Source organism: Arachis stenosperma, chromosome 8 (assembly GCF_014773155.1).
Source record: "Arachis stenosperma cultivar V10309 chromosome 8, arast.V10309.gnm1.PFL2, whole genome shotgun sequence".
In the NCBI taxonomy this organism is placed as follows: Eukaryota; Viridiplantae; Streptophyta; class Magnoliopsida; order Fabales; family Fabaceae; genus Arachis; species Arachis stenosperma.
This window is the reverse complement of record NC_080384.1, coordinates 53,430,951-53,457,127: the sequence shown is the minus strand read 5'-3', so window position 1 is coordinate 53,457,127 and position 26,177 is coordinate 53,430,951. Positions and strand designations below refer to the sequence as shown.

The 26,177-nt window shown below is 28.1% G+C and overlaps 3 protein-coding genes and 1 pseudogene across 3 annotated transcripts; 1 reads left to right on the top strand and 3 right to left on the bottom strand.

Moving 5' to 3' along the window:
* LOC130944987 (vignain) lies at positions 1-2,150 on the top strand. Its single transcript, XM_057873617.1, has 4 exons — positions 1-501; positions 868-1,103; positions 1,216-1,356; positions 1,645-2,150. Exons 1-4 carry the CDS (start codon positions 39-41, stop codon positions 1,906-1,908), a joined length of 1,104 nt encoding a protein of 367 aa, XP_057729600.1. The 5' UTR covers positions 1-38; the 3' UTR covers positions 1,909-2,150.
* Positions 2,151-3,063: 913 nt separating this feature from the next.
* Positions 3,064-4,834, bottom strand: LOC130946688 (peptide methionine sulfoxide reductase-like). Its single transcript, XM_057875526.1, has 2 exons — positions 4,448-4,834; positions 3,064-3,505 (listed from the first exon to the last, which is right to left on the bottom strand). The coding sequence occupies exons 1-2, from the start codon at positions 4,766-4,768 to the stop codon at positions 3,254-3,256; spliced, it is 573 nt and encodes a 190-aa protein (XP_057731509.1). The 5' UTR covers positions 4,769-4,834; the 3' UTR covers positions 3,064-3,253.
* Positions 4,835-7,417: 2,583 nt separating this feature from the next.
* Positions 7,418-10,661, bottom strand: LOC130946705 (BTB/POZ and TAZ domain-containing protein 1-like; annotated as a pseudogene).
* Positions 10,662-21,086: 10,425 nt separating this feature from the next.
* LOC130943468 (probable pectate lyase 5) lies at positions 21,087-25,194 on the bottom strand. Its single transcript, XM_057871359.1, has 4 exons — positions 25,046-25,194; positions 23,693-24,463; positions 22,829-22,967; positions 21,087-22,091 (listed from the first exon to the last, which is right to left on the bottom strand). The coding sequence occupies exons 1-4, from the start codon at positions 25,165-25,167 to the stop codon at positions 21,870-21,872; spliced, it is 1,254 nt and encodes a 417-aa protein (XP_057727342.1). The 5' UTR covers positions 25,168-25,194; the 3' UTR covers positions 21,087-21,869.
* Between the last annotated feature and the right edge of the window lie 983 nt (positions 25,195-26,177).

Below are 26,177 nucleotides of genomic sequence, written 5' to 3'. Positions count from 1 at the left end.
TCTTCACCATCTTTCAATTCAAAATCTAAGCATTATATATGGAAATGAAGAAGTTCTTATTAGCCTTTGCTCTGTCACTTACTCTGCTTCTCGGCTTGTCCTGGCAAGCCGAGAGCTTCGACTTCAGCGAGAAGGATCTCGCGTCGGAGGACAGCCTCTGGGAGCTCTATGAGAGGTGGAGGAGCCACCACACGGTGACTCGAAGCATGGACGAAAAACTCAAGAGATTCAATGTGTTCAAGGCCAATGTGATGCATGTCCACAACACTAACAAAATGGACAAGCCTTATAAGCTTAAGCTTAACATGTTTGCTGACTTGACCAATGATGAATTTAGGAGCTCCTATGCCGGATCAAGGATTGATCACCATAGAAGGTTCCATGGGACACTAAGAGGGGCAAAAGAAACATTCATGTATGAGAATGTTAAGGATGTTCCTGATTCTGTGGATTGGAGGCAGAAAGGTGCTGTTACTCCTGTCAAGAATCAAGGAAAATGTGGTAAGCTATGATACTCACTATTACTCACTAATCATATTCTCTTCTTATATTATATTCTCTCTTTTTTCAACTTTTTAATGTTATGGAATAGATTGAGTAAAGATAATATGAAAATATAAAAAGCATAATATACATATGTAAAGAAAAAAATAATAATACACCATGTATTCGAGGACATTTATATATTTTTGTGTACACGTAGGCCGTAGCATGATTGATTAACGAAAATCTTAAAAGTTTAGAAAGTTTATCAAAAACAAGGGTGATAATATGTTCATGGACATCTTTCATCTGAGCAAAAATTAAGGCTCTTCTATGACATTTTTTCTTGAAGATAATGTTGCTGCTTATGTCTGTCTGGTACAGGTAGTTGCTGGGCGTTTTCGACCATTGCAGCGGTCGAAGGAATCAACCAAATCAAGACAGGAAAGTTAGTATCATTGTCTGAACAAGAACTTGTGGATTGTGACAATGCGATCAATCAAGGGTGCAATGGTGGCCTAATGGTGTATGCTTTTCAGTACATCAAGGAAAAGGGTGGCATAACAACAGAGGAGAACTACCCTTATAAAGCAGTAAAAGGATTATGTGACACATTAAAGGTGAAAATCTTGTGCTAAACTTTTTTTTTTTTACTTTTTAAAACCAAGACAATAATAATTGGTTAATAACTAGAGAAGCTTAAAATGATGCTGAAATTCATTCATATTGCAGGCTAATGATAAAGCCGTGTCGATCGATGGCCACGAGACTGTCCCTGCGAACGACGAAGGGGCGTTGCTTAAAGCCGTCGCGAACCAGCCTGTGTCTGTAGCCATAGATGCCATGGGCTATGATATGCAGTTCTACAAAGAGGTAAGGGACTAGTTTCACCTAATGCAAAGTAAAACTTGTTCAAAGATTTGTAATCTACACTTTAATTTGGTGCTTAAACAAAATTAAAGTGTTCTAATATCAGATTATAACACCTTAATGATAGATAAAGCTGTTATAAGTTGAAAATCTTTGGAAAGACTAATTCTTATTCTAGAATTACAACAACCACTGGTGTAATTATCATATTAGACTGCGTACATTACACTTTTTGGGTGCAGTTCTTCTCTGAACCCTGCGTTTTTTGCTGATAATTAATTAATATTACAGGGAGTATATAACGGAACTTGTACCACACATCTAAACCATGGTGTGACCGCAGTTGGGTACGGCGTAACCAACGACGGAACCAAGTATTGGATTGTTAAGAATTCATGGGGGGATAAATGGGGAGAACAGGGTTACTTCAGAATGCAAAGGGGAGTAACTCAGAAGGAAGGACAATGTGGCATAAATATGTTGGCTTCATACCCAATCAAAAACTCCTCTGCTGACCCAACAGGATCTTCATCTTTTCCCATTGATGAACTTTGATTTGAATAACTTTACCCTTTGGAATTTAAGACCTTTTCATCAGTTCATGGTTGTTGTTCTTGTTGTTTTCTTGTGTGTTAGGAATTTGCCTCATAGCCACAGGCATTAATAATCAATTAGGATTATAACATTTTCATATGCTGATGTAACCTTCCAGACATTGAGGCTTGTGTCACAAGCAAATAAGAATTTCAAATTTGAAATTTCTAACCTAAGCTGCAATTATTCCATGGAAAGTGTTTGTTTCGACAAAGTGGTATGTTTTTGCTTTGAATTTTTTAGTTAAGAATTTTGTTTTTTTGAATGGAGCGACTTCATATAACATTAACACTAAGCAGAACTAAGTGTTGTTACACTCTACATGGATCAAACGACACTAACATAAAAGGAAAAAGTTTTTCGACTGGCATGCAAATATTCAAGCCAAAATTGGCACTCATGTCTGCAAAAAATTATAGCTTTTTTTTCAATTTGGTTCCTTGCAATTTCTCATGTAAGTTGGTTTCAACTTTTATTCATCTAAATATGATATCTTATAGCTTTTAACGAGTTAAATTTTAATTTGGTCCCTAAAATTTGGTTTGATACTCAAAATGACCCCCACAATTTCGTTGGCTCCAATTAGAACCCCAAATTTACAATTGTAGCTCCAGCTTGCTCCTGCGATCATCTCCATCACCGGAATGCTGATCTAGCACAATTGCATGACATGGTAGACACTACTTAAACGACAGCGCATTGGTTTCGTACGCAAACTCTTTGGAAACCACGTAGTGTAAGGACTTTTTTGATGTTTGGCAACTTATGATCGTCGCAGTGGAAAGAAAGAAAGTTTTAACCCACAAAAAATTGAAACGCATGTTTCCAAAGGGTTTGGGCACGAAACCAATGCGTCGTCGTTTAAGTAGTGTCCACCGTGTTATGCAATTGCATCAAATCAGCATTCTGGTGACGAAAATAATCGCAGGGGCAAGTTGGAGCCACAATTGCAAATTTGGAGGTTCTAATTGGGACTAACGAAATTGTGGGGATCATTCTAAACATCGGACTAAATTTCAGGGGCCAAATTGAGATTTAACTCGCTTTTAACATAATTGTTTGCAATTGTTCAAACCAAACCAAGGCCAGCAAATTTGCAAGAAACAAACATAAACATTTACACAAATCAAGTTTGTATTACATTATTAACAACAATAACAAGAGAGTCTTATCACATTGTTAGCTACATGGATCAGACAATGTTATCAACTTTTATTTTTCAAGATAACATACCATGCTTTTAGAATTGACGGCGGATAGAAAACTAGAACTGTAACTTGCTTCACAAGTCATTGATTCATTCATTTCAACCATAGCACCTTATGGGATCATTGCAACCCTTTTCAGCAGATTGCTTGAGACCTCTACCACCACCTTTCTCCAGATACTGCTGATGGTATTCCTCTGCTCTGTAGAACCTCTTTGCTGGAAGAATTTCTGTGACAATCTTGCCCTTAAATTCTGATTGCTTAGCTTCTTTTGATTCTTGGGCTAAACGAGCCTGAGTTTCATTGTAGTAGTATATTCCTGATCTATATTGTGCACCTACATCATTGCCCTGAAATATATCCATATGCAAAAAAATCACACACATGTCACATTAGTAGATTTCTGCAAGTTAAATTGGTTCCAACAGTAATGTGACATGCAAATCTTTAGGGAAACAAGGCACTCGTATTTTGCCATTGATTTCTCACGGTATTCTCCAGTTCGACAGGTCAAAGACTAATTTGCTGCTGTCGTTAGTAAATGGATTCTTGCATACACAATACAGAATTCAAAACTTCAACATCTGTTTATGCAAACTAGTGAACTAAGCACTCCACCAAACCATGTTAGTTCAAAGCACTTGTATTTGAGCCATAGGTGTGAAGTTAATTTGTATATTGCATTGTTATGGTTTTAGTAGATTTTTCTACAAGCTAAATTAGTTCCAATAGTTACGTGGCATGCAAATCTTTAAGAAATCAAGGCACTTGTCTTCTTTGATTGATTTCTTGCGGATGGTCTATCTCGACAAGCTAAGAAGTAATCCATCATTGCAGATATTGACTCCATTTAGAAGTCTATAGCTATGGCTTGTCGCTGGTCAATGGTTTCTATATAGAGAAAGTCTAGGGGCCAGCACTTTTATTGAAATCTGGCCAGAACTTAACCATCAGAAGGAAAATGAGTAATCCTACACCGTTAGATGTCATCTCACACCATTAAAAATGTTGATGATGGCTAATTGATGGCTATACATCACAAATTCTGCTGCCCTCTAACATTCCTCTTCTATATATACAAGGCGAAATTCGAACCCTCAACACTCATGAATTTAAATTGGATTAAGACACTTGTATTCGAAGCATAGGTGTGAAGATAATAAACTCTAAATTTCAAAAGAAGTAAAACCATATATTTTGGCAAATTTAAATCAAAATTAAATTTATTTAACATACAGAAAAACTTATTTAACACTTGAAAATAAGAAGAAAGCTAAAAAGATATTAGAAACCTGGCGATTGAGTGAAGTGGGGTCATGGCGAGACCAAAAGAGATCCAAGAGGGTGTTGTAGGTGCAGAGTTTGGGATCGAACTGCAGGCGAACGACTTCGACATGGTTGGTGGTTCCGGTGCAGACCTGCTTGTAAGTGGGATGATGGGAGTGACCCTGCGTGTAACCAACCTCAGTTTTGACGACACCAACCACTCTCTGAAACGCAAGCTCCACCCCCCAGAAACAACCCGCTCCGAACTCTGCAAACTCGTGATCCGGGTTTTCCGGTTTGTCTGTATCCGGGTCATGGGCCGGGTTCTGCCCTGTGCTTGATGCCATTCTTATTCGGTTATTCGTAATATGGCGTGCTTCTTCTCACTTCCCTTGTGACTTGTGAGTAACTGCGTATCTCGGTTGACTTTATAGCTGCGTTTAGCTTCGTAAAAAGACGCCATTTATTTTTTATTTTATTATTATTTTTATTCATTTTTTATAATTATATTTTTTATTAATGTTTTGTGTATAAAAAATTATATTTTATAATTTATTTTTTATTTTTTATTTATTATTAAATAAAGGTGAAAACTGAAAATTCACATTTTTACGTGAAGTTAATAACTAAGAATTGTTAGATGATTTGATAGATTTAATTAAATTGTAATCTAATTATTATTAATTATTAATTTTATAATAACTAAGAACTGTTAGATGATTTGATAGATTTAATTAAATTGTAATCTAATTATTATTAATTATTAATTTTATAGAAAGACAACTGTATGTGAATTTTATTTTAAATAAAATATAAAAATATTAACTTTTGTATTTTTACTCTTTAAATCTTATTCTCAATATTATGTATTATTCTATTCTCAGAATTAAATATAATCTAAATTATCAAGAGTGAGTGAAAATGTAAAATTAATAGTTTTTTTTTATTAAAAATAGAAAGACTCAAACCCATAACTTTATAAATAAGTATGGAAAGACTATATCATTTGAATTATATCTCGTGAAACTAATAGCTTGATAATGTTAAAATATATGGATTTCATTAAGAATTATGTTTATTGTTGATTTATATATTCGACTTTATTTAATACAATGTCTTCTAAAACTAATAGTATGATAGTATTGACATAATTATATCTAAATAATAAATTTATATATATATATATATATATATATATATATATATTTAAGAATAAGTAATTATTTTAATTTGTCAATGAGTTATAATTCAAATGACATATTCTATTTATGCTCACCTAGAGATCGCAAGTTTGAGTTTTATTTCTAATTAAAAAAATAACTATTTTAATAAGTTAAAAAATGAAAAAAAAAATGCTAGAAATATTCATTTTGAGAAAAGCAAATAATTTATTCAAACCGATGTTTTAAAAAAACAAATTACTTATTGATTGCAACTTTTTACTTCTACATAGCTGTAAGCTATTCTCAAAACGTGTCGTGAATTTTAAGCTTAGAAAAACACAAATTAAAAATGTAAATTATTATTTTTATTTATAAAAATTTAAAATATCAATAAATTTACTTATAAATAAAAGAAATTAGTTTTATATTTATAAAAATTAATGAATTATTATTTTTACTCATAAAACTTAAGAACGTTGAGAAATCAATGAAGAGATTTACTCTCTAATCATAAAATAAGTAGTGTATCAAATAAGATAGTATGCGAATGATTAATAAAAATGGTATGAAATAATAAATATAATGAATAAATATGAGTAGATTGTATGTTGAACGTGGCATTTAAATGGAATGAAGAGGGTGAACAACACCAACAAAATTGGTCCGATACATGCATGAATAAATGTGGATACAGTTTAGTCAACCTGACTCGAAAGTCTTCCAACCCCATTGCACCACAAAATAGGAATGGCAGAACCAAATCAATAATAATGGGTAAGCATTTTTCAAAATTAGTAGAAATTTTAAATTTTATTTTTTAATAAATACATGAAAACAGCTATTTGGGTTTTCATTGACTACCAAAAAATCACCAATATCAATATACTTTTTCTCTTCAATTTCATTAATTAAAATGAAAGGTTCAACTTTGTACAAATATGCTTTCACTATAAAATGTGATTATACAAAGTTTTTGAGTAGATTTTTTTAAATAAATTTTGTAATCATATACATTTCACAATTTCTCAAAAACATAATACTAATTATTTTTTTTGTTTTTTATGGTATTTTCAATTCCGCAGATAAAGACTAATTCATCACGAATCAGAAGAACTCTATTTAAAAATTTATCGTTTACCAACAAGTGATAATAGTATGCACAAAAAACAGAATTCCAACCCAACACTTATTTAAATGAATTAGTTAGCTAAATATAATACTAATTATTATTTTTGGACCTGAAACATAATACTAATAAACTACAAGCCAATAAACAGTGAGCCCAAGATACAATAGTGAGCACATCCTTTACATAGCCCAGTTCCTTCATGTCACAAATTATGGCCCATTTCTGCAAAAATTACAAAAGAATCTACCTCAAGAAAAAAAACCTCTAAAAGAGCTGAGCCATTGATTTTAAAGTAACTTGGAGGTTCAAATCATGTACTCATATTTTGATCCACCATAAATTAGTTCTTAATCAGCTAAATCATGAGATACCATAAAAATTCAAAAATAGAAAAATTTTAAAATCCTTTAATTTAATGTCTTCTTATACTAAAAACATATCATGAACTTAATAGTATGAAGTACTTAAAACTTATTTATTCAAGAAAAAAAAATACAAAACTATAATTATTTTACAAAATTCGAAAAGAAAAAGAGGCAAAATTTTACAAACAAAAAATATACACACCTTAATTTTACAAACAAAAAATATACAAAAACTTATTTATTCAAGGAAAAAAAATACAAAACATATCTTACATTAGTTAAATACAGATTTTCATTAATATAATTAACATAAAAAAAAAAAAAAACTTGTGATGGAGGATTATTGTTTGTGATCCCTCTAAAATTTGTTGAACCCACACTTGGTGTTTGAGAGTGACAAAGATGACATGGCTTTGGCTGAAGCCACCTTCCTCACAAGTAGTCTCCATCTTCCATCATCTTTCCTCTTCTCTTCTTGCCTCTTCAATTCAATTTGTCTTCAAATTAATAAACATCAAAGTTATTTAAACTCAGACCACTGAATACAAAATTCCAAGTGTAAGACAAGACAATCATCCTATGGTATTAGAATAAAACAAGACAGTGACAATATGTGCTTAATTATTGGATCTCTTAGTTTTAATTTGTCTCATTATAGATATAGTTCTCCTATAATTTGAGTTTGATATTGGATTAAAATGGTCATTAAAAGATTTTATGGTCGTTAATTTGTTTAAATTGGTCTCTGAAAGATATAATAATAAATTAAAAATTGGTCTTTTTGCTAATTAAATAATGACATATCACAAAATAATTATCACGTTTCATCATTTAATTGATAAAATAATCAATTTAATTTATAATTATATATTTTCGATACAAATTTAAAAAATTAATTTTTAAAAAATTAAATGGACGTATGTTTGATATTTCAAAAATTATTTTGACTATTTGAAAGTCTATTTTTGCAGTTGATATTGGAAGGGTTTTTTTTTTTTTTTAGTCGTTAAACTTTAATTTTTTTATTGTCAAATAATGGACACCAACTCCGTGTGATAAACAAATAATTAGTATTACTCTAGTTGTATTGTGGCTTTTAATTTTGAGAGAGAACCATATATAGAAAAATAAAAGAAATAAATTGAGAGGGAGCCTTCATTGTCCTGGTTCTCTCCAAGTTGATGATTATGCATTTACCATTTTTTGCATGTGAACTTTGTGAAATGATTTAAAACTACTAATTTCTTGTGGAGAGGGATATAATAGACAATGATAAATTATAATAAAGAAAATAAAGCCACCATAGCTCTATAATATAAGCGTGTGGCTTGCATTATTGCTTATATACAATTTGCATATATATTACGAAAGGATTTCTAACACTTGTTTAAATAGATAGATAAATAAATTGATTATTTGACTTATTTAAATTAATTACATTTATCAAAGAATCTAATAATAAGGAGCGAATCGTAATTGTAATAATAAACCACTAAATTATATAAAAATATAAGAAAATATGATTAGTGTACACTAGAAACTAAGATGTTTATAGATGTCTAATTTAATTTGGTGGTAATATAATATAACAATTTAAAAAATATTAATGAATTATATGATAGAATAGAGAGTTTACTAGAAAATATAAGATACAAAAGTTTATTTAGATGTTAAAAATCTATTTATCTTAGCCAAGGACTCTAGAAAAAGATAGAAATGTCCACCTTTCCAAAGTTTGGGAGAATGGACATAAAAGTACTAATTCGTTGAGACCTTCTTTATTTTTTAAATATTTTTTAAAAAACACTGAATGATAAATCCAACAATATTAAGATTTAAATATATGTATTAATTTTTACTCATAATAGTTGGAAATATTTTTATGTAAAAATAATTAAAAATTATTAAATAATTTTATATATTTAATTAAATTATTTAATATAATATGTATTAACATAATTATTATTCTCACGTAAAAATATTTATATGTGATTAATCATTAATAATAAAAAAAATTATACATATATATAACTTATTTATACAATTTTTTCATCTTATTTTACTCCAAATCACAAATCCCTAAATTAAGAAAAATAAAATAATACATAGTAAATTAATTTTAAATCTTTTACCTGCAAAGAGGGACCTTGCAGGAATCATGGTGATGGCAAATGGAGGAGTGAAGTCTAAAGAGCTGCCACATGCGCTTGCACCTCATGCAGCATCCACCATTCCGCTTCGTACACGTGGCAAAGTGTTGTATCAAAGCTTGCATCCCCTGACACGTGTCATCAAACTTGTTGCATGGTTCTCTCCCCTTTCGAAGTTCCACATCGTAGGGCCCCACATTGGTGCACCCTTCCGTACAAATGTGTTCCAAACACTCCATTGCTTCACTCAGTTGCATGTACACCTTCTCTTGTCTCTTCCTCATCATCAATCTCTTCTTCCTCTGTAAAATATCAACCATCCTTAATTATTAGGTAAAAATTCATGTGCAATGTGAAGTTGATTGTTAAGAATTGTTAGATAAAATTTTAATTAAATTAATCAAATTATTTAATAATTCTCAGTCATCAACTTTATGCGAAGTCAACTGCACCTGAATTTTCACTTAATTATAATCTAATCCAAAATATTATACATTATATATGAATTTAATTTACAGCGGCGAGCAGAGTTTAAATTTGATTTACGTTATCGTTGTCGTCAAGAATACAGAGGATATCTAGCTCGAGGGCAGGGTCATGGTTCTGCAAGAATCTCCATCCCTCAGTTCTCTCCACCTTCTTGAACCGATCATCCACCAACTTCACGCACTTGAGATAAAGATCCGGTGCGTCGCAGAGCCGCGACAGTTGCAACACGTCCACCACGCTCTCCTCTGTCACGTGCTCCCCCACTGCTTTCACGCACCTTTTCTTCAGCTCCGGCACCGCGTACACGTGCGATAGCGCTAGAAGGTGCATTCCGTACTTCTCCATCTCCTCCTCCCTGCACCTGCATCATTACCTCCGATTGAAACATCAATTACTCATTGATTGCAGGTTAACTTCACGTGAAGTTAATAACTAGAAGTCATTAAACGACAGTCTAATAAAATCTGTTAAATTATTTAACAACTTCTGGTTATTAATGTCATATTAATTAAATCAACTGCACCTGAGTCTGTCTTATTTGGGATACAAACCTGAAGGAGTAGAGGAAGCGTGGAAGGCAATGACAGCTCGGTGCGGAACGCCGGAGATTTTGATGATTTTGTTGGACATTATGATGTTCTCTAAAACCGGGGATGCCGAAGCCTTTGGGATTGATATAAACAATTGATGAATTTGACATTTGATTATTCCATAATGGTAATGGAAATAGAATATAATGATATAGGAAACTTACCAAGATGCTGGCATGAACTGGAATGGGTGTTGAGACAGAAGTGTATAGGTAAAGGTCAGGTTCTGGTAAGACCCGGGTGGTAGTCATAAACGTATCCATGAATTATTTTCTTTGCTTCAGTTTATTATATTATTATACTTTGAGAGTTGAAAGTGATGACTATTTTGAATTTTTGATATATGAATAAGAGTTAGAAGAGTGGAGGGATGAATATTTGGGAATAAGGGTTATATTTATAGAAAGCACCTAACTCTCTGTGGAAGAGGAAAACGGGTTTAAATAATAAATATTTGGAAAAGTCTAGGGGCCAGCAGTTTTATTGAATTTTGACCAGCATGTAACCAGCAGAGGAAGGTGAGCCATTGGATGAAATCTCACACCAATCTCACACCATCAAATCATCATTGATGGCTAGTTGATGGCTAACCATCACAAAAATTGCTGGTCCCTAGCATTGCTCTAAATATTTATATCAAGTTGTTTTTATGTAAAATTAATGGTAGAAACTCGTATGCAAATGTTTGTCAAAAACCTTTAAATAATAATCTAATATAATCTGTTAAATTATCTGACGGTTTTTGACTATTATCTTTAAACAAAGATAATTATATGTGCGTCTTCATCAAAATTAATAGTTAAAAATATTAAATAATAATTTGGCCAAATATAATAAATTATTTTATAATTTTTAACTAATAACTTCACATAAAAATAATTGTAGGTAAATTTTTACTAATTTAAAATTGTAAGATGTGTTTTTTATTAAATGGGTAATTGTATTTTGGAGAGTAATTCTACTACTCTTTCGTAGTATTATCTATACTTTGTAGTATTTCTATTATTTCTGTTATTCTGCTACTCTTTTCTTCTTAAGCCTTTTTATGTTATATTTCTACAACAATAAAATAAAAATTACTTTAGAAAAAATTTCGACGGAAGTTAAGAAATTATACATGTATATATATATTTTTGGAAATTACAAAATAAGAAAACTAAGGTTATAATATAAAAATATTTTTAAATGGAATATATCAAAAAAATAAATATTAAAATATATTTTGACGAGTACAGATAATCTAGTAAAAAATTAGTCTTTTAATAAAAAATAAAAATTATTTTATTTTATAATAAAAGAATAAATAAATAAATAAATAAAAATATCATATACAATGTATATTTTTGTTACAGATTTAATTATAATTTTTAATCTTCATCTAGCTTTATTACTAGAGAAATTTTCTTATATGGTAAAAATGAACATAAATAAGAATTAATTCACCAAATACTAACTGATGTCTGATTTAGTGAAATTCGATATAGATGATTTAAACGTTATTACATACATCAGATATAATTTAAAGTTAATATTTATTTAAATAAACTAATAAATTAACTATTCACCATCCAAATTAATTTGAAAACTTTGTTATGTGAACAAAGACAACTAGACAAGGCCACAACGATGTTTTTGTGCCAAGTTGGCAAATTGGCACTAACAAAGTAATAATAAAAATTGTTACATGGATAAACCATCCCTTTGATTAAGGTTTAAATGGCTCTTCGGGGTTAACAAGAGTCTCCCTAATTAAACAATTAACAACTAGTCACAAAACAAAAATAATTAACAAAAATTAATTAACAATAATTAACAAAACTCACCCTTGGCCTGTTCTCATCCATTCCAACATTCCATGTCATCAGAGACACACTCAAAATTCAAGAAGAAAAACCGAAATTTTATATAAAATAAAAAAAATAAATTAAATACGTAAAATATAAATTTATAATAAAATGATTAGACCTAATAAAAATGTTATAAAATTAATTAATTTATTTAAAATCATAATATTAGTTAAGAATTAAACCGATATTTTCTCTTATCCTTGATAATGATGGGATCCACCTCTAAGAAAGATTGTGATTGAAGATCTAGGTTGTTTAAAATTCATGGGACGTCCACATAAACTAATGATTATTGGTTAACATCATTTCCTCCCCTTAAAAATAGTACACTTTTAAAATCCTATATGGATAAGTAGTAAAGTCGTTTAATGTTTATAAAATGCAAGGTAGAGAAAATCGAGATTTTACGTGAAATCGAAAAAGTAAATTAAGTACGTAAAACGTAAAATCTTAATAAGATTTAAATCGTAAAATCGTCAGACCTAGTATAAATTTCGTAAAATCGATTGACTCATTTAAAATCGTAATATCGGAAGATTTTAAGAGTTAAATCGAGATTCTAGCTACTATGATAAAATGTCACTTTTTCCTTTTTTTTTTTTAATTATAATTTTTTTCAGGTATAAAGTGACAACTTTAAAATTTTAAATGTTTTGATGTTGTATGCAATCTTTTTTTATCGGGTAAAGTTGGTTAGGTTATAGTAGTTCACTTTATTAATGGCGTTTAATTTATTAATGATATGTTTAGCTTTTTGTAAGTACTTTCCTGAAATCTGAACCATAATTTCATGATGTAATGAGTTTTAAAAATGAATATTATAAATATTTTTTTATAATAAAATATGTAAATTAAATAGTTGAAATATATTAAAAAGAATTTAAACTTTACATTTTTAACTTTTTTTAACTAATATTTTTAAGATATTTTTTAATTAAATAATTTATTTTATATTTTTTATTAAGTAGTTAAGAAAAAATAATATAAATTTTATAATTTTAAGGTCTCAATAGGATATTTTTTTAAAAATTATTTTAAGTAATTATCCAAATACTCCTATCAAAATTTGGATCAAATGCGCAAGTGGTATTAAAGACAAAAATTATTTGTCATTTAGTGAAAAGATATTTTTATTATTTTTTTTGCATTTTAAAATCTTTCATAGACATTTTTTTGTCTCTTACAGTATCCCATCGACCCGATTCGACAGGTTAAGGACTAATCCGTCGGAGCTCCATTTAAGGGTTATTGCCGGCCAATGGGTTGCTGCATGCACAAGACGGGATTCAAACTCCCAACACTTGTTTAAGTGAACTAATGAGCTAACTACTAGACCAACCCAACTAGGTTTCTTTGGTAGACATTTATTAAGCTATCTTTTGTAATTATTTTTATAATAAGATCAATTTTTAGATAATATTCTAGTAATTAGGCCTTTTTTTTAAGTAATTCGGCCTTCTTTCTCCCTTCAGATGATAGGGTCGAATTTCTTTCCTCCTCTCCCTTTTTTTTTCTCGGTGAATAAGAGTAAAAATTCAAAAACAACTCATAAAAGGCCTAGGTAGCCCAAGTCAATAATTACAAGGTAATGATTAGTGAAGAATTGGGCTGTGTTAAGCCCAGATGATTTTTTGAGTTCTTGAGTCTTGGAACTAAAAAACCGAAAGTCCGAAACCTTACTGACCAGAAAACAAAAACACAATTCTTTTTATAAATCATGTTATCTACCTTTTAGTTTTGGATAGGTCATGGATCCAAAAAAGAAATTAAAATTGTTTCGAATGGTATCTGAAATTAATGTGATTTTAGTGTAAATTAGTTGGTTTGATGGGATTTGATAACAATTGGATTTATTGTTATTGTTATAAAAAAATTAGTTTTATTCTAGTTTGTTAAAAAATTTAAAAATAATTGATTCATTAATACGTCCAATAATAAAAAACCATTTTACCCGTCTTTATAAAAGCATCCCAAAATAAAATTAGATAAGATAAGATAAAATCTAATCTAATCTAAATCAAATATTATTGTTTATAAATAACATCAATTGTCACTAACACCACACATACTTGGTTAATTGTTTCTCATACCAATAAAATGATCAAATATTCTTGTTTAAGAACACTTTTAGCTTCTTCAAGTCTTCAACAATGTCTTCATCAAAGTTCATCATCATTCTTCTCATGCTAATTATGTCCATCATGATGATGCCACGTGTCCCTGCCACTATTGCCGCCACCCACCCAATAGAACACTGTTTAAGAAAAGCAATAAACCCTCCACCACCACCTCCAAACGCCACTAAAAGCGAACTTAAGCTGTTGGATTTTTCTAGAATTCTTTGCCGTGACTCGTTCCGTCGTGTCTCACACTACGTTAAAGTGATGGAAAAGTTGCCCTTACAATACATGGAGGCTCTTTGTAACATCTATCATGATAATCAAGAAAAGGTTGAGGGTTTTGTTAATGGTGCATTCTTCAATTATAATACACAAGAACTTATGAATGGTGAAACATGTTCAACGGTGAAAGAGAAGATGCTACGTTTTGCTCCACCTATTTGGGAAGATAATAACAAAGAAAAAGAAGATCCAATCTTGTACAGGTTATTATGATCGAATCATCCATAATATTAAATAAAGTAAATTCTGTTACAAATAAAAGCAATAATATTATTCAACGAATTGAACTAGCCTTCCATGTGTTGCTACTTATAGTTATTCAGATTTGACCAATTCATGTTTCTTTTATTTTTTTAGGTCTATTATTATTATCCACTTTTTATTTTTAATTTTGTCTTTTTTTTTCACAATATATGTAGTATATATAGAACACATTATTATTATTATTATTATTATTATTATTATTATTATTATTATTATTATTATTATTATTATTCAATTTTTTCCATAAAAAACATAATAATCAAACTTGAACCTTTTAGATTAGCTTAATGATGCTATGCTGACATAAAATTTTGAATTTTGAATTTAATATTTAACTATTTAAATTTTAAAGTTTATAATTTAGAATTTGTTATTTTTGTTTATTGTATTTTATTTTAAGTTTAAATGTACTAACTTTTAGAAAAATTGATTTTGTATTTTGGCTATAGAAGAGAAAAATTTGAGAAATTAAATAAAAAATAATTATTTTTTGAAATCATATTTTTCAACTTTAATTTTTTAAATATGACTTTTTTTTTATTTAGGGCAAGTTCGTCGCACTTTTTATCCAACTCTATAATTTTCATAGAGTTTTCCTGACCTCAGCGAACTTCATTAATTTTATAGAGTTCGCATAACTCTCCAGCAAACTTCACCCCAATTCTCTCTAAAATCAACGAAACTCAAATTTTCAAGCCATTATCATTGCCTCTAAGAATACATAGAAGTACACAAAAGTACTAGATAACAAACATGGCTTCTTTAATATTGGAGGCGACAATAGCAACCATTATCATCGTCTCTAGAAATATACAAATACACGGGAATAAATAATATTTAATAAAAAAATTTTTTATTATAAATTAAAAAATCTATTATTTTTCTAATAAAAATATAAGTTATGTTTGTGTATTTTTTGTATACTCTTATGTTATAAGAATTTGAGTCAGCTAGCTTTTTTTTTGAAAATTTGAAGTGAAGTTCGTCGGAGTTAAACAAATTTATCCTAAATCCAAAACAAAATATTTAAAAAATTAAAGTTAAAATATGGAATTTTGAGATACTAACTAAATAGAGGCTAATGGTTAAAGCAACTCAAACTAAGAGAAGATTTGTTGTGTAGAATTAAGTGAAAATGAAGGATATTTAATTTGCAGGAGGTACACATGGCCCAGGTTGCTGAGGCCCAACTTGAGAGAGTGGACGATCACTATTCATTAAATAATTATAACTAATTTTCACAAAAAAAAATTGCAATTTTGGCCAATAAATAGTGCTAGAAAGTAGAAACAACGTAAAAAGTATACATAGGGGGTTTGCAGTGCAGTTTGGATCGATTTTGAGTTAAAAATTCATTCGATTCGAACACTAAATTTATTTGCGATGCGATTTGGATTGGATGATAGTTTTAAAAAAATCCGATCCGATCCGATCTAATTTCGAGCGGGTTGGATTGAATTGGATTTGCGGTTTTGTAAATTAAAAAAATTAAATATATATAACAAGTCTAAACATCAAATTTTAAATAACCAATAATACTATAGTAAGTCCAAACAATATCTTAAAAAACCAACGATAACATAATAATAGAAATAAAATTATAAATTTGTTAAAATAAATAAATAAATCACATTTTGAACATAAAATATTTATTAAATAATAATAGATAAAAATTAAAAAACGTATAACGAATTGAATATGTTATAAGTATAATAATAATAATAATAATAATTAAGCAACAAATTTTTAATATTTTGTAAAGTTTGGAATTGAAGTAAAATTTGTGGATCTTCTTGAATTTTGACTTTAAGTATCACTACGATTACATCCTATATGTAAGTAATACCGTAATTGAAAAAAAAAAGATGTAGTATAAAAAAAAAGTGGTATAACTTTGTTTAGGTTAACATACATAAATTTTGATTTTGAGCATCTAATTGTGTTTAGGTTAATAAATACATACATTTCAATTTTGAGTATATATATATATTCCAGCAAAATGTAATAATATAAGAAAAATATTTTAGAATAAAAAAGAATAAGAGAGATTTTGAGAATAATTAAAGGAGAGAGATAATTTTATTGAAAAAATTTTTAAGAAGAAAAGATACAATTACTAACATTTGGTTTGTCAATTATATTTCTATTAAAATTAGTAGTATAAAAAAATATTTCAAATTTAATATTATAAAAAAATAAAAAAATTATATAAGGACTAGTTTGATTAAATTTTAAAATTTTAAAAAATTATTTGAGGACTAATTTAAAGAACGAGTGATTTTTCAGAGACGAATTTGAATATATATATATATATATATATGAGATTTGTAACAAGTCAATTTGAGTAGAATGGGAGAGAGTGTGAGAAGCTTTAACATTAAAGAGAGCAACCACTTTTGCTACCAACAATGTGCGACTCATTTACATATTTCAGCATATTATAACTAACACAGCAAACTTGAAGGGCCCAAATGGGCCCATTAAGATTTTATTAGTTTTTGGTACGTACTTTTATTGGTACCATCCATGCTTAGTTGCACATAATAATCATTGAAATAATTAGTTGGATTCGGTGAGTGGTTGTTTGTTGGAATGAATCTATTATATATGTTAGTTGTTACATACTCTTGAAGTGATGAGCTAGAATTAAATTAGATCAGACAAATCACATTTTGCTTTTACACACATTTAACCTTTTTTTTTTACTAAATTTATACATTAATCTTGAAATTAGACAATTAGTATATAAGAGATTTTTAGTAAAAAAATTAGTTTTTAATAAATTTTAATTATCGAACCAGTTGTAATCTATAATTTTATTCCATTAGATAAATAAATATTTACGTCAAATTCTCATGTTAAATAAATTTAACCAAATCAATCACTATGTTATTTTTATTTAAAAAAAATAGAATGAATGTTCCGTTTTTTTTTTTTTTTTTTTTTGAATTCTCAGATCTCTTCATGTAGTTGAACTCTGTTAACCTCTAACGAAAATATAGAACGTAAAAATAGATTTGTTTAATAAAATAAAAATTGAAGATTAATTTAATAATTAAAGTTTATTAAAAAAACTAAGTATTCGACTAAAGATTTCTTAAATTGATTTTGGATATTACTCAAATTTATAATTCTCTAAGCATGATCTACCTCTAGGTATAAAAAATCTTTTAACTATGCATCCATTATGCTAATATTGTCAGCTAATATTATTCCACGTTATTAATTATTAACAAAAACTGTTAATGGAGTGTAAAAAGACAAACATAATTAATTTATAATTTTTAAAAAAATTAATTTAATTGATAAAATCTTTTAATAATAAATTTAAAAAACAATTTATTTTTCGTGGACTATATTAACCCTTCATCCTCAATGCTTATGGATTCTCGAAGGTGTATGTGATATAGTCAATGGAAAAATTAAGCAACAAATCTAACCGAGGCCTAATTACTAGGGTTTTTATACATTAATTAATTATTATTATTATTATTTTAAGTATTCTATTTACAAGTTAAACTATATTAGTAAGACAATATTTTATACATTAAAATTAAATATTATATATTATGTATAAATATATATATATATATTATTAAATTTATTTTTAATATATATTTTATATTAATAAATAATTTTAATGTATACCTAATATAATTGATAAGATAATAACATACTATACAAGATCAAATCTTAAAAGCTATAATATAGGAATAATTAAAGTGTGATTTCAGCTCCTAAAATTGAATTATTTACCTCAAAGTACGATAAGCTACAATTTCATAATTAACTTGTTGACTTTATACAAGTAATCTTTTTGTACTTTTTTAAACTAAAATTAAAGTTAAAACCTACAACATTCACCTAACTTCAATTCATTATGTTCTTTGTCACGTTAATTTGTAATTACACCAACGTGGCTTCCAATTTGTACTTTGAAAAATGGAGTTCCCCTTTGATTGCGGCAAGAATTCGCAAGGGAACCAAAATTCAAACTTGTACAAACCCTATACATAATCATAATATAATGACTATATTATATATAATATATACCCAATAACCTAAGGTTTCAGCCAGAAAAATTAGATACGGATGTACACAAAAGACATATATATCATACGAATATCAATGAGTATTAACAGAATAATTTATATTGACTGTTGTAGTAACTGTCACAAAATCGATATTTTGTGGCGATTTTGCTATAACCGCTGTAAAATAATACACTGTTGGAAGTCTCTCCCTAATTTGCACAACAATCGCCGCCATTTTCCGTCTAACAGCAATTTTTGAGAATTGTCGCTAAAAATTCGCCGCTATCTACGGCTTTTTTTGTAATATCAAATACACAAATATGACAACTTAATAAAGTATCCATATGTTATAGGTTTTTTTGTTTTATTCAATTTTCAAGTACAGCTAAAAAACACACGACTTTAATTATTTCTATGAATATAAAAAAAATAAATTGATATTTTATGTCTTTAAAATATAAATTTTAGTTGTTATTTTGGAATATACTAAAAAGGTTGTTAAGAGAATTTGTCTATCACTCAATTAATCAAATAGATCGCACGTTTAAACTTTAATTTAAATCCTATTTTTTTTTTTAGAAAAGGATAGAAAAACTTATAGAAAGCAATTATCATAGATATATATATATATGTATTCTATTCTATTCTATTGCATGTAATCATGAAAATTCTTGAGCTTATAACAGCACCACTATCCACTACTCATCAAGTGCAATGCATGGAGCCATTCATTCAGAAGCTTCTTTTCTTAAATAGTTCACTTTTTCTTTCTCTTGTTTTTTCCAACACATAAATAATATAAATAAACCCTAACTAGTATAAACGGGTATCATTCCCAATCAAGATCCACCATGTGAGAAAGCTCAATCCGGTTTCAATGGAAATGAATTGAAGTGTCCATTTATTTTGATTGCATGTGATTTGGTCAAGTATTGTTGCTACTATATATACTATAAATAATAAACTCTATTTTCCTTTTGTTTCTCAAAAAAAAAATTTTTTCTCATTACTCAAGAAAGTGAAAGAATACTAAAAAAAAAAAAGAAAAAAGAAAAAAGAAAGAAATTAAAGAAACTCTTGAAACAAAGTTTGTCAAAGTTGTGGTGGTATTCCAATGTAAATGTTCCACCTATATAACCACAATCTAATCAAATGCCTCCATACATCAAAAGAAGATCCACTAAATAGTGATGCACCCAATGTGGTTTTTTTCCCCCCTCCTATTTTAAGCTTTTACATTATTCCACCGAAATTTTTTTCCCTTGTTAAATGTTTGAATATTTTGGAGGTTTTTGTACTATCATCACTCAAGGATATACAATTTTTCTTTAATTGAGTATTAGTTTTAAAAACCAAGCGTTATATGTTTGGCTTTATATTTTTCGAATTTAATTTTGATGCATTGTCAGTGTAAAATAATTTTACACGTACATTTAATTACGTAATATCACATTAATAAAAATAACTACCTTTTACATTAACTGCGTAAATAGTCATATAAAAAAATAGATATTATTGCACGATGATGTATAACATTTTATAGTATATTAAAATTAAAATTTTTTTGGCCATATATATATATATATTGTAGTACAAATATCATGTGAGAGATCTCATGGTAAATACTTTTCCAAAAAATTTCTCCTACCCCAAATTAACATTTAATTTCAATGTCATTTTCTTGTTAATTAGATGAAGTAACCATACGAATTAAATGTTATTGTTTTAATTTCTTTTTTTTTTGTTGGTGACTATTGTTTTAATTTATACATCATGATCATATTTATTTATAGAAGATCTTATACTTTTTTTGGTGATCATGTTTATAATTTATAAAAAAAAAGTACATCATCAATTTCTACTTTATTTATACCCTTCTGTTGTTGATTAGTTAACAGTTATTTTGGTGGTTGAACTTTATATATCGATTACTCCAATAAAGTCTAATTTGAATTATTTTATTTTATGTTGTTTTTGCGTTACATCACATTAAATTTTCTATTATATATATATAATAATATAATGTCGTACAAGCCTTAACCTTATTCATATTCTTAGTCAACACTGTTCATGTTTGTTTTCTTTTTCTGAGAATGTGTCGGTCACATAGAACGAGGGATAATTTGGGAAATGGAAGAATATAACATAAGATTACAAAAATAGGTTAACTAATAATTATTAATTAATTAATTCTTTGAAAAAGGAAGAGATTGTAAGTTTGTAACATAGAGAGATGAAATTTTTTCTACTATATTATAATTGATAATGATGATGATGATAACAATAATATCAACTCTTCAACACTTGTTCTTTCTCTTAGACACCATCGAGATTCTCCAAACTAATTCATTTGGTTCTAAGAGTAACATGTGGAGGTTGTAATCATGACAAAATTACCAAAAAACCCAAAAAAGGAAAGAAAAAAAAGAAAGCAAACATTACAAAACAACCCTAAAAAACAAAAACCAAAAAAAGAAGAAAAAAAAGGAAGGATATGAAAATCAAATAAAAAGTAAAATATCCAAATCCAAATTGTCCATATATATAGGCATTTTTCTTCAATTTCCCCTCCCTTTTTTTCTTTCACAAAATATATATTTTCTTAATATATAATTTCCTTTGCTTCTTGGGAAATTATATACCATGTATATATATTAATAATGGATCAAGGTAAGCAACCAAATTAATTATTAATTAATTAACAAGTAAAATAATAAATAAATCCCTGAAAATTTATATTTTGAATAAATTAGTTTAAAAAAATACCAATAAAATTTTTTAGGATAACAAACGTGGACAAGTCAATTCAAACTAAGATTTTCTACCATAATTATAGAGATTAATTTAAAAGTCGTGTGTCCACATCTGCTATCTTAAAAAATTTATTAATATTTTTTTAGAGATTAATTTATTCGAAATATAAATTTTCAGGGATTTATTTATCAATTTACTCTTAATTAATTAACTAATAACAATTTTGGTTGATGAATTAATTGTTGAGAATAATGATGATGATCAGCATGGAAAACCTTTCTTGCAAAGAAGGGCACCAGAAGAAGTAGTAATAGAAGCAACAAGAGAAGAGGGTCTAGCACTGAGGCTAGAAGCCCTAGCATAGCTTGAAGAAGCACCAGCACCAGAAGCTGTGAAGAATGCACCATTAACAAGCATGTCCCCTTCTGATCTCCAATTCCAATTCTTCCATTCACTCTCTGCTGCATCCTCATGCTTTGTCACCTTCATTATTTCATCATATATACATCAATAAATATACAAAACCAATCAGTTTTAATTAATTAGATATTATTCAATTTTTTATTATTATAAAATTACTTTTAACTCTCATTTTGTAGAGGGTTTCAAATTTAAAATTTAAGATAAAAAATAATATTTTTAAAAAAATTATGGATACTGGCCGAAAAAAAATTAATTTCTTATTAGTTGAAATTTTTACATATATGTTACTATATTTTTCTTTTAAAAAAAGTTTAGTGTAATTGTTTTTGTGAAATATTATATCAATTTATATTATCTCATCATTGAATGATGATGTGTAAATTTTATATTCGACTAATATAAAATAATAGAGATAACACTTTAAAGTGTAAAATGAAAAATCTGAATTGTTGACCCAAAAAAAAAAAAATAATAACAACTTCATATTTAATAAGAAAAATGTACATGTATACCTACTTATGTGATATATAAAAACTACTACTTTTCATATAAACATGTATATATAGTAAATATAATGTGAATAAATTTAATTAATTTAAAATATAAATTTTAAAATTAAAATTAATTTTTTTAACCTATTATTTACGTTGCTAAAAAAACGTTATTCTCGTGTACTTTTTCATTTGATAATTGTAGTTAGTAATAATATTCATATATATGTTGGAGAAAAAATATTATAATTTTTTAAATTAAATAATAATAATAATAATAATAATAATAATAATTGATTTAATTACCTCTTTGCTGAATCTATCATTGGGTGCAACAAATCTATTTCCTTGGCTATTAATGGTAGGGTTAGCACTTCCTCCAATAGCATACATCTCCCAATGGGTATAGTCATTATTCACCACGTGGAAGTATCCAAGCCTACACCTACAAAGTAATATAAAAATTCCACCAATATTTTTTCAAACTTGATTTCAACTCATGCATATGCAATATAAATATATATGGTCCCATATGGTAATTAATTAAGAGGGATATTGACAAAGTTTAAAGGCACCCATATCCCCCCACTCATAAATTTCTATCATTTTCACTTTTCCAACTTTTTTTTCTTCTCTCTTCTTTTATTTAGCTTTAGTGGATTTTATTGGGTGAGACTATAAATGTAGTTAGAACTTAGAATTGCAAAAGGTGTTACTACTATATTTGGACAAAAACTCCAACACAAGTTAGACAAATTCAATATAAAATAATATATATTTTATTATTTTAAATTTTAAATAATATCTTAAGTTTAAATCCTGTAAATGAAGAAAATAAACTTTTTTTATACTATTTTTATATTCTTATAGTTACTTCGACTATGTTACGTGTACACAAAAATCAGCTACTAAAGTCAGTCATTAGTATAAAATATATGTTGAAATAGAAATACATACGCATTGAAAATAAATTAAACTACACATGTATTTATATACAAATACATTAGTGACTGGTTTTAGTTGCTGATTTTAGTGTACGAAACTACAAATAACATTTTTGTAGTTAACCTAATTCAAATTATATTATTCAAATAAGCGAGCATTATTTTCCTCTCTAATTAGATATTTTATGTCAATTTAATGTTAAAATCTTTTAAATTAAGTAATTACCTTGGCATTCTTTGAACAAGACCTTCACCAAAGTGGTTGAAAGCAATAGTGACTTGCATGTTCTTGTCTTGAGTATATTCATCACTATGACCAAGCAACATAACCTTATCATGGTGTGTCATGTAATTGTTAGATATTGTGATTGCTGTGGACCCATGAATTGCATCAATCAACCCATCATTGCAATTGGACAATGAACAATGGTCCACCCAAATGTGGGCCCCACCGAAGATCGACACGCCATCGCCGTCCGATATGGTCCTCCACCCGTAGTGCCTAGGAGAGTCACGCACCATAGCATTCCCCCCTTGCTTACAATCATGTATGTTAATTCCATGTATAATCACATTTGTCACATATTGTATAGTTATGCATGGACCATTAGCAATGTGTACACTAGCTCCTCTTCCATCAATTGTCTTGTAAGAATTCATAATTAATTCTTCTTTCAGTGTGATTACCATATCCCTAGCGAATATGATCCATAACGGCTCGTCCTGAATCACTGCATGGCGTAGGGTTCCGGGTTTAGGGTTTACTGGATCATCATCTCCAGAGTCATCTACCACGTAAATCTTACCATCCCGGCCGCCAATTGCGTTCTTTCCGAACCCAATTGCGCAATCGGCTAGCTTCTGTCTGTTCTGTTCCCAATTAGGATCACACCTCCAACAATCATCAATGGGGTTGCCACTTCCACATGAAAGGTACCCTAAGTTTCTCCTATCACTAACTAACAAGCTCCTCCTAGCAATGGAGGCATTGATTTGCCTGAAAAAGTTGAAAACAAAACTAAGCATCAATGTCATTTTCCAAAGTACATACACATTACTATATACCCACATGCCATAAGAGAAAAAAAATTGCATCTTTTTGTTGTTTCTTAATTATTCAAACCATAATGTCATGTCAAAAGAGATAAAATAAAAATAAAAATAAAATAAAATTACTTTAACTAAGTTTCACTCCTTTAACTACTTTTGACTTGTATATATAAAGTTATGTGTTGCACATGTAATTAGAACTATACTACTATAGGTTAATCTCCATAATAATACAAATCTAAAAAGTACTGATTTAATTAAAAGGTTGAATTTGAATGCAAGCTAGTACCTATATATATCATCTAAGATATATATTACATGGTTACTATATATTGTAAGATCATTTTTAGAATTAATACTATTGGTACACAAATTCTATTTTTAGTTTAAAAATGACACTTAAAAATGAACAAAGATAATAATAATAAACAATGTATGTGCATATAATATAAAATAGTTTAACATATATATATGGAGAAGAATAAAGTAGATCATTATAATATATATATAAATATATTTAGTTATTTACCTATTCACCTCTTGAACTACCAATTCAGGGTCTTGAACAGGGGAAGAGGAAATGAAGGTAGGGATGAGAAAAGAGAAAACCAAGAAAACCAAAGAGAATAGAATGCTTCTTGATATCATCATAATAACAATAATGTGGGTTTGAAGAAAATAGAGAGAAGTGAATGAAGAAGAAGTACTTAGTAGAAGGTGTATATATAAAGAGAATTTTAAACATGTGGGACCCACTTGCTCCCTGATTTATGCTCTTTGGGGGATTCCTATTGGCTGGTTTTTGCCGTTAAGCAAGCCCTAAATCATGGTGAAACATTTTTTTTTCCAAAAAGAAAAGAAAAATAAAAATAAAACAGTCAAAGATGAAAATAAAAGATGTAGTATGGGTTTGAAAAAGAGGATGGTTAGTTGGTTACCTTGTTTTACTACAAAGTAAAAGTATTGTTTTACCTTATTATAAAAATATTTGATTATTCGAATAAATTATATTCAATTATTTTATTATAATATATTTGATTATTTTAACGATTGGCTACTTATTGAGAAAATATAAAACAACATATATAAATATATAAAGTAAATTATTTTTTTTACTATAAAAATTTAGCACCGAACAATTCTAAGTGTAAAAGATGTAAATTAATTTAAAGGTAAAAACTCATGTGAAATCGACTTCACGTGAAACTGATACCTGAAAATCATTAGATAAAAATTTAGCTAAATTAGTCAAATTATTTAACGGCTCTCAGATATCAACTTTACGTGAAGTCGACTACACCTGAGTTTTCACCTATATATATATATATATATATATATATATATATATATATATATATAGATTGTGTAAGTTTGACAACAAATTCTAAAATAGATATATTTGTAATTTTGGACAAATATTACCGATTTTTTGGTTTCGTCATCAATAATAATAATAATAATAATAATAATAATGAGGCTTATGTTGTTGGTAATAAAAACGTTGTAAAAAATAAATAAATAAAATTAAGTTAATTGCTTACATTTATGTTGTCAGTAAAAATAAATAGTATTTTTTATTATTTTTAAAATTTTATATTTACCATCGATGCTACTTTTTATCCAACTTTTTTGTACTTGTATCAAATTAATTCAATTTGTGA

Excerpts from the sequence above, each read along its gene's own strand:
- LOC130946688 (XM_057875526.1), bottom strand. The coding sequence starts at position 4,768 with ATGGCATCAAGCACAGGGCAGAACCCGGCCCATGACCCGGATACAGAC. Across the intron at positions 3,506-4,447 it reads CCACTTCACTCAATCGCCAG|GGCAATGATGTAGGTGCACA; the intron begins GTTTCTAATATC and ends GATATATTTCAG.
- LOC130944987 (XM_057873617.1), top strand. The coding sequence starts at position 39 with ATGGAAATGAAGAAGTTCTTATTAGCCTTTGCTCTGTCACTTACTCTG. Across the intron at positions 1,104-1,215 it reads GATTATGTGACACATTAAAG|GCTAATGATAAAGCCGTGTC; the intron begins GTGAAAATCTTG and ends TTCATATTGCAG. Across the intron at positions 1,357-1,644 it reads ATATGCAGTTCTACAAAGAG|GGAGTATATAACGGAACTTG; the intron begins GTAAGGGACTAG and ends TTAATATTACAG.
- LOC130943468 (XM_057871359.1), bottom strand. The coding sequence starts at position 25,167 with ATGATGATATCAAGAAGCATTCTATTCTCTTTGGTTTTCTTGGTTTTC. Across the intron at positions 22,968-23,692 it reads CTTGTTCAAAGAATGCCAAG|GTGTAGGCTTGGATACTTCC; the intron begins GTAATTACTTAA and ends ATTACTTTGTAG. Across the intron at positions 22,092-22,828 it reads ATGATAGATTCAGCAAAGAG|GTGACAAAGCATGAGGATGC; the intron begins GTAATTAAATCA and ends GAAATAATGAAG.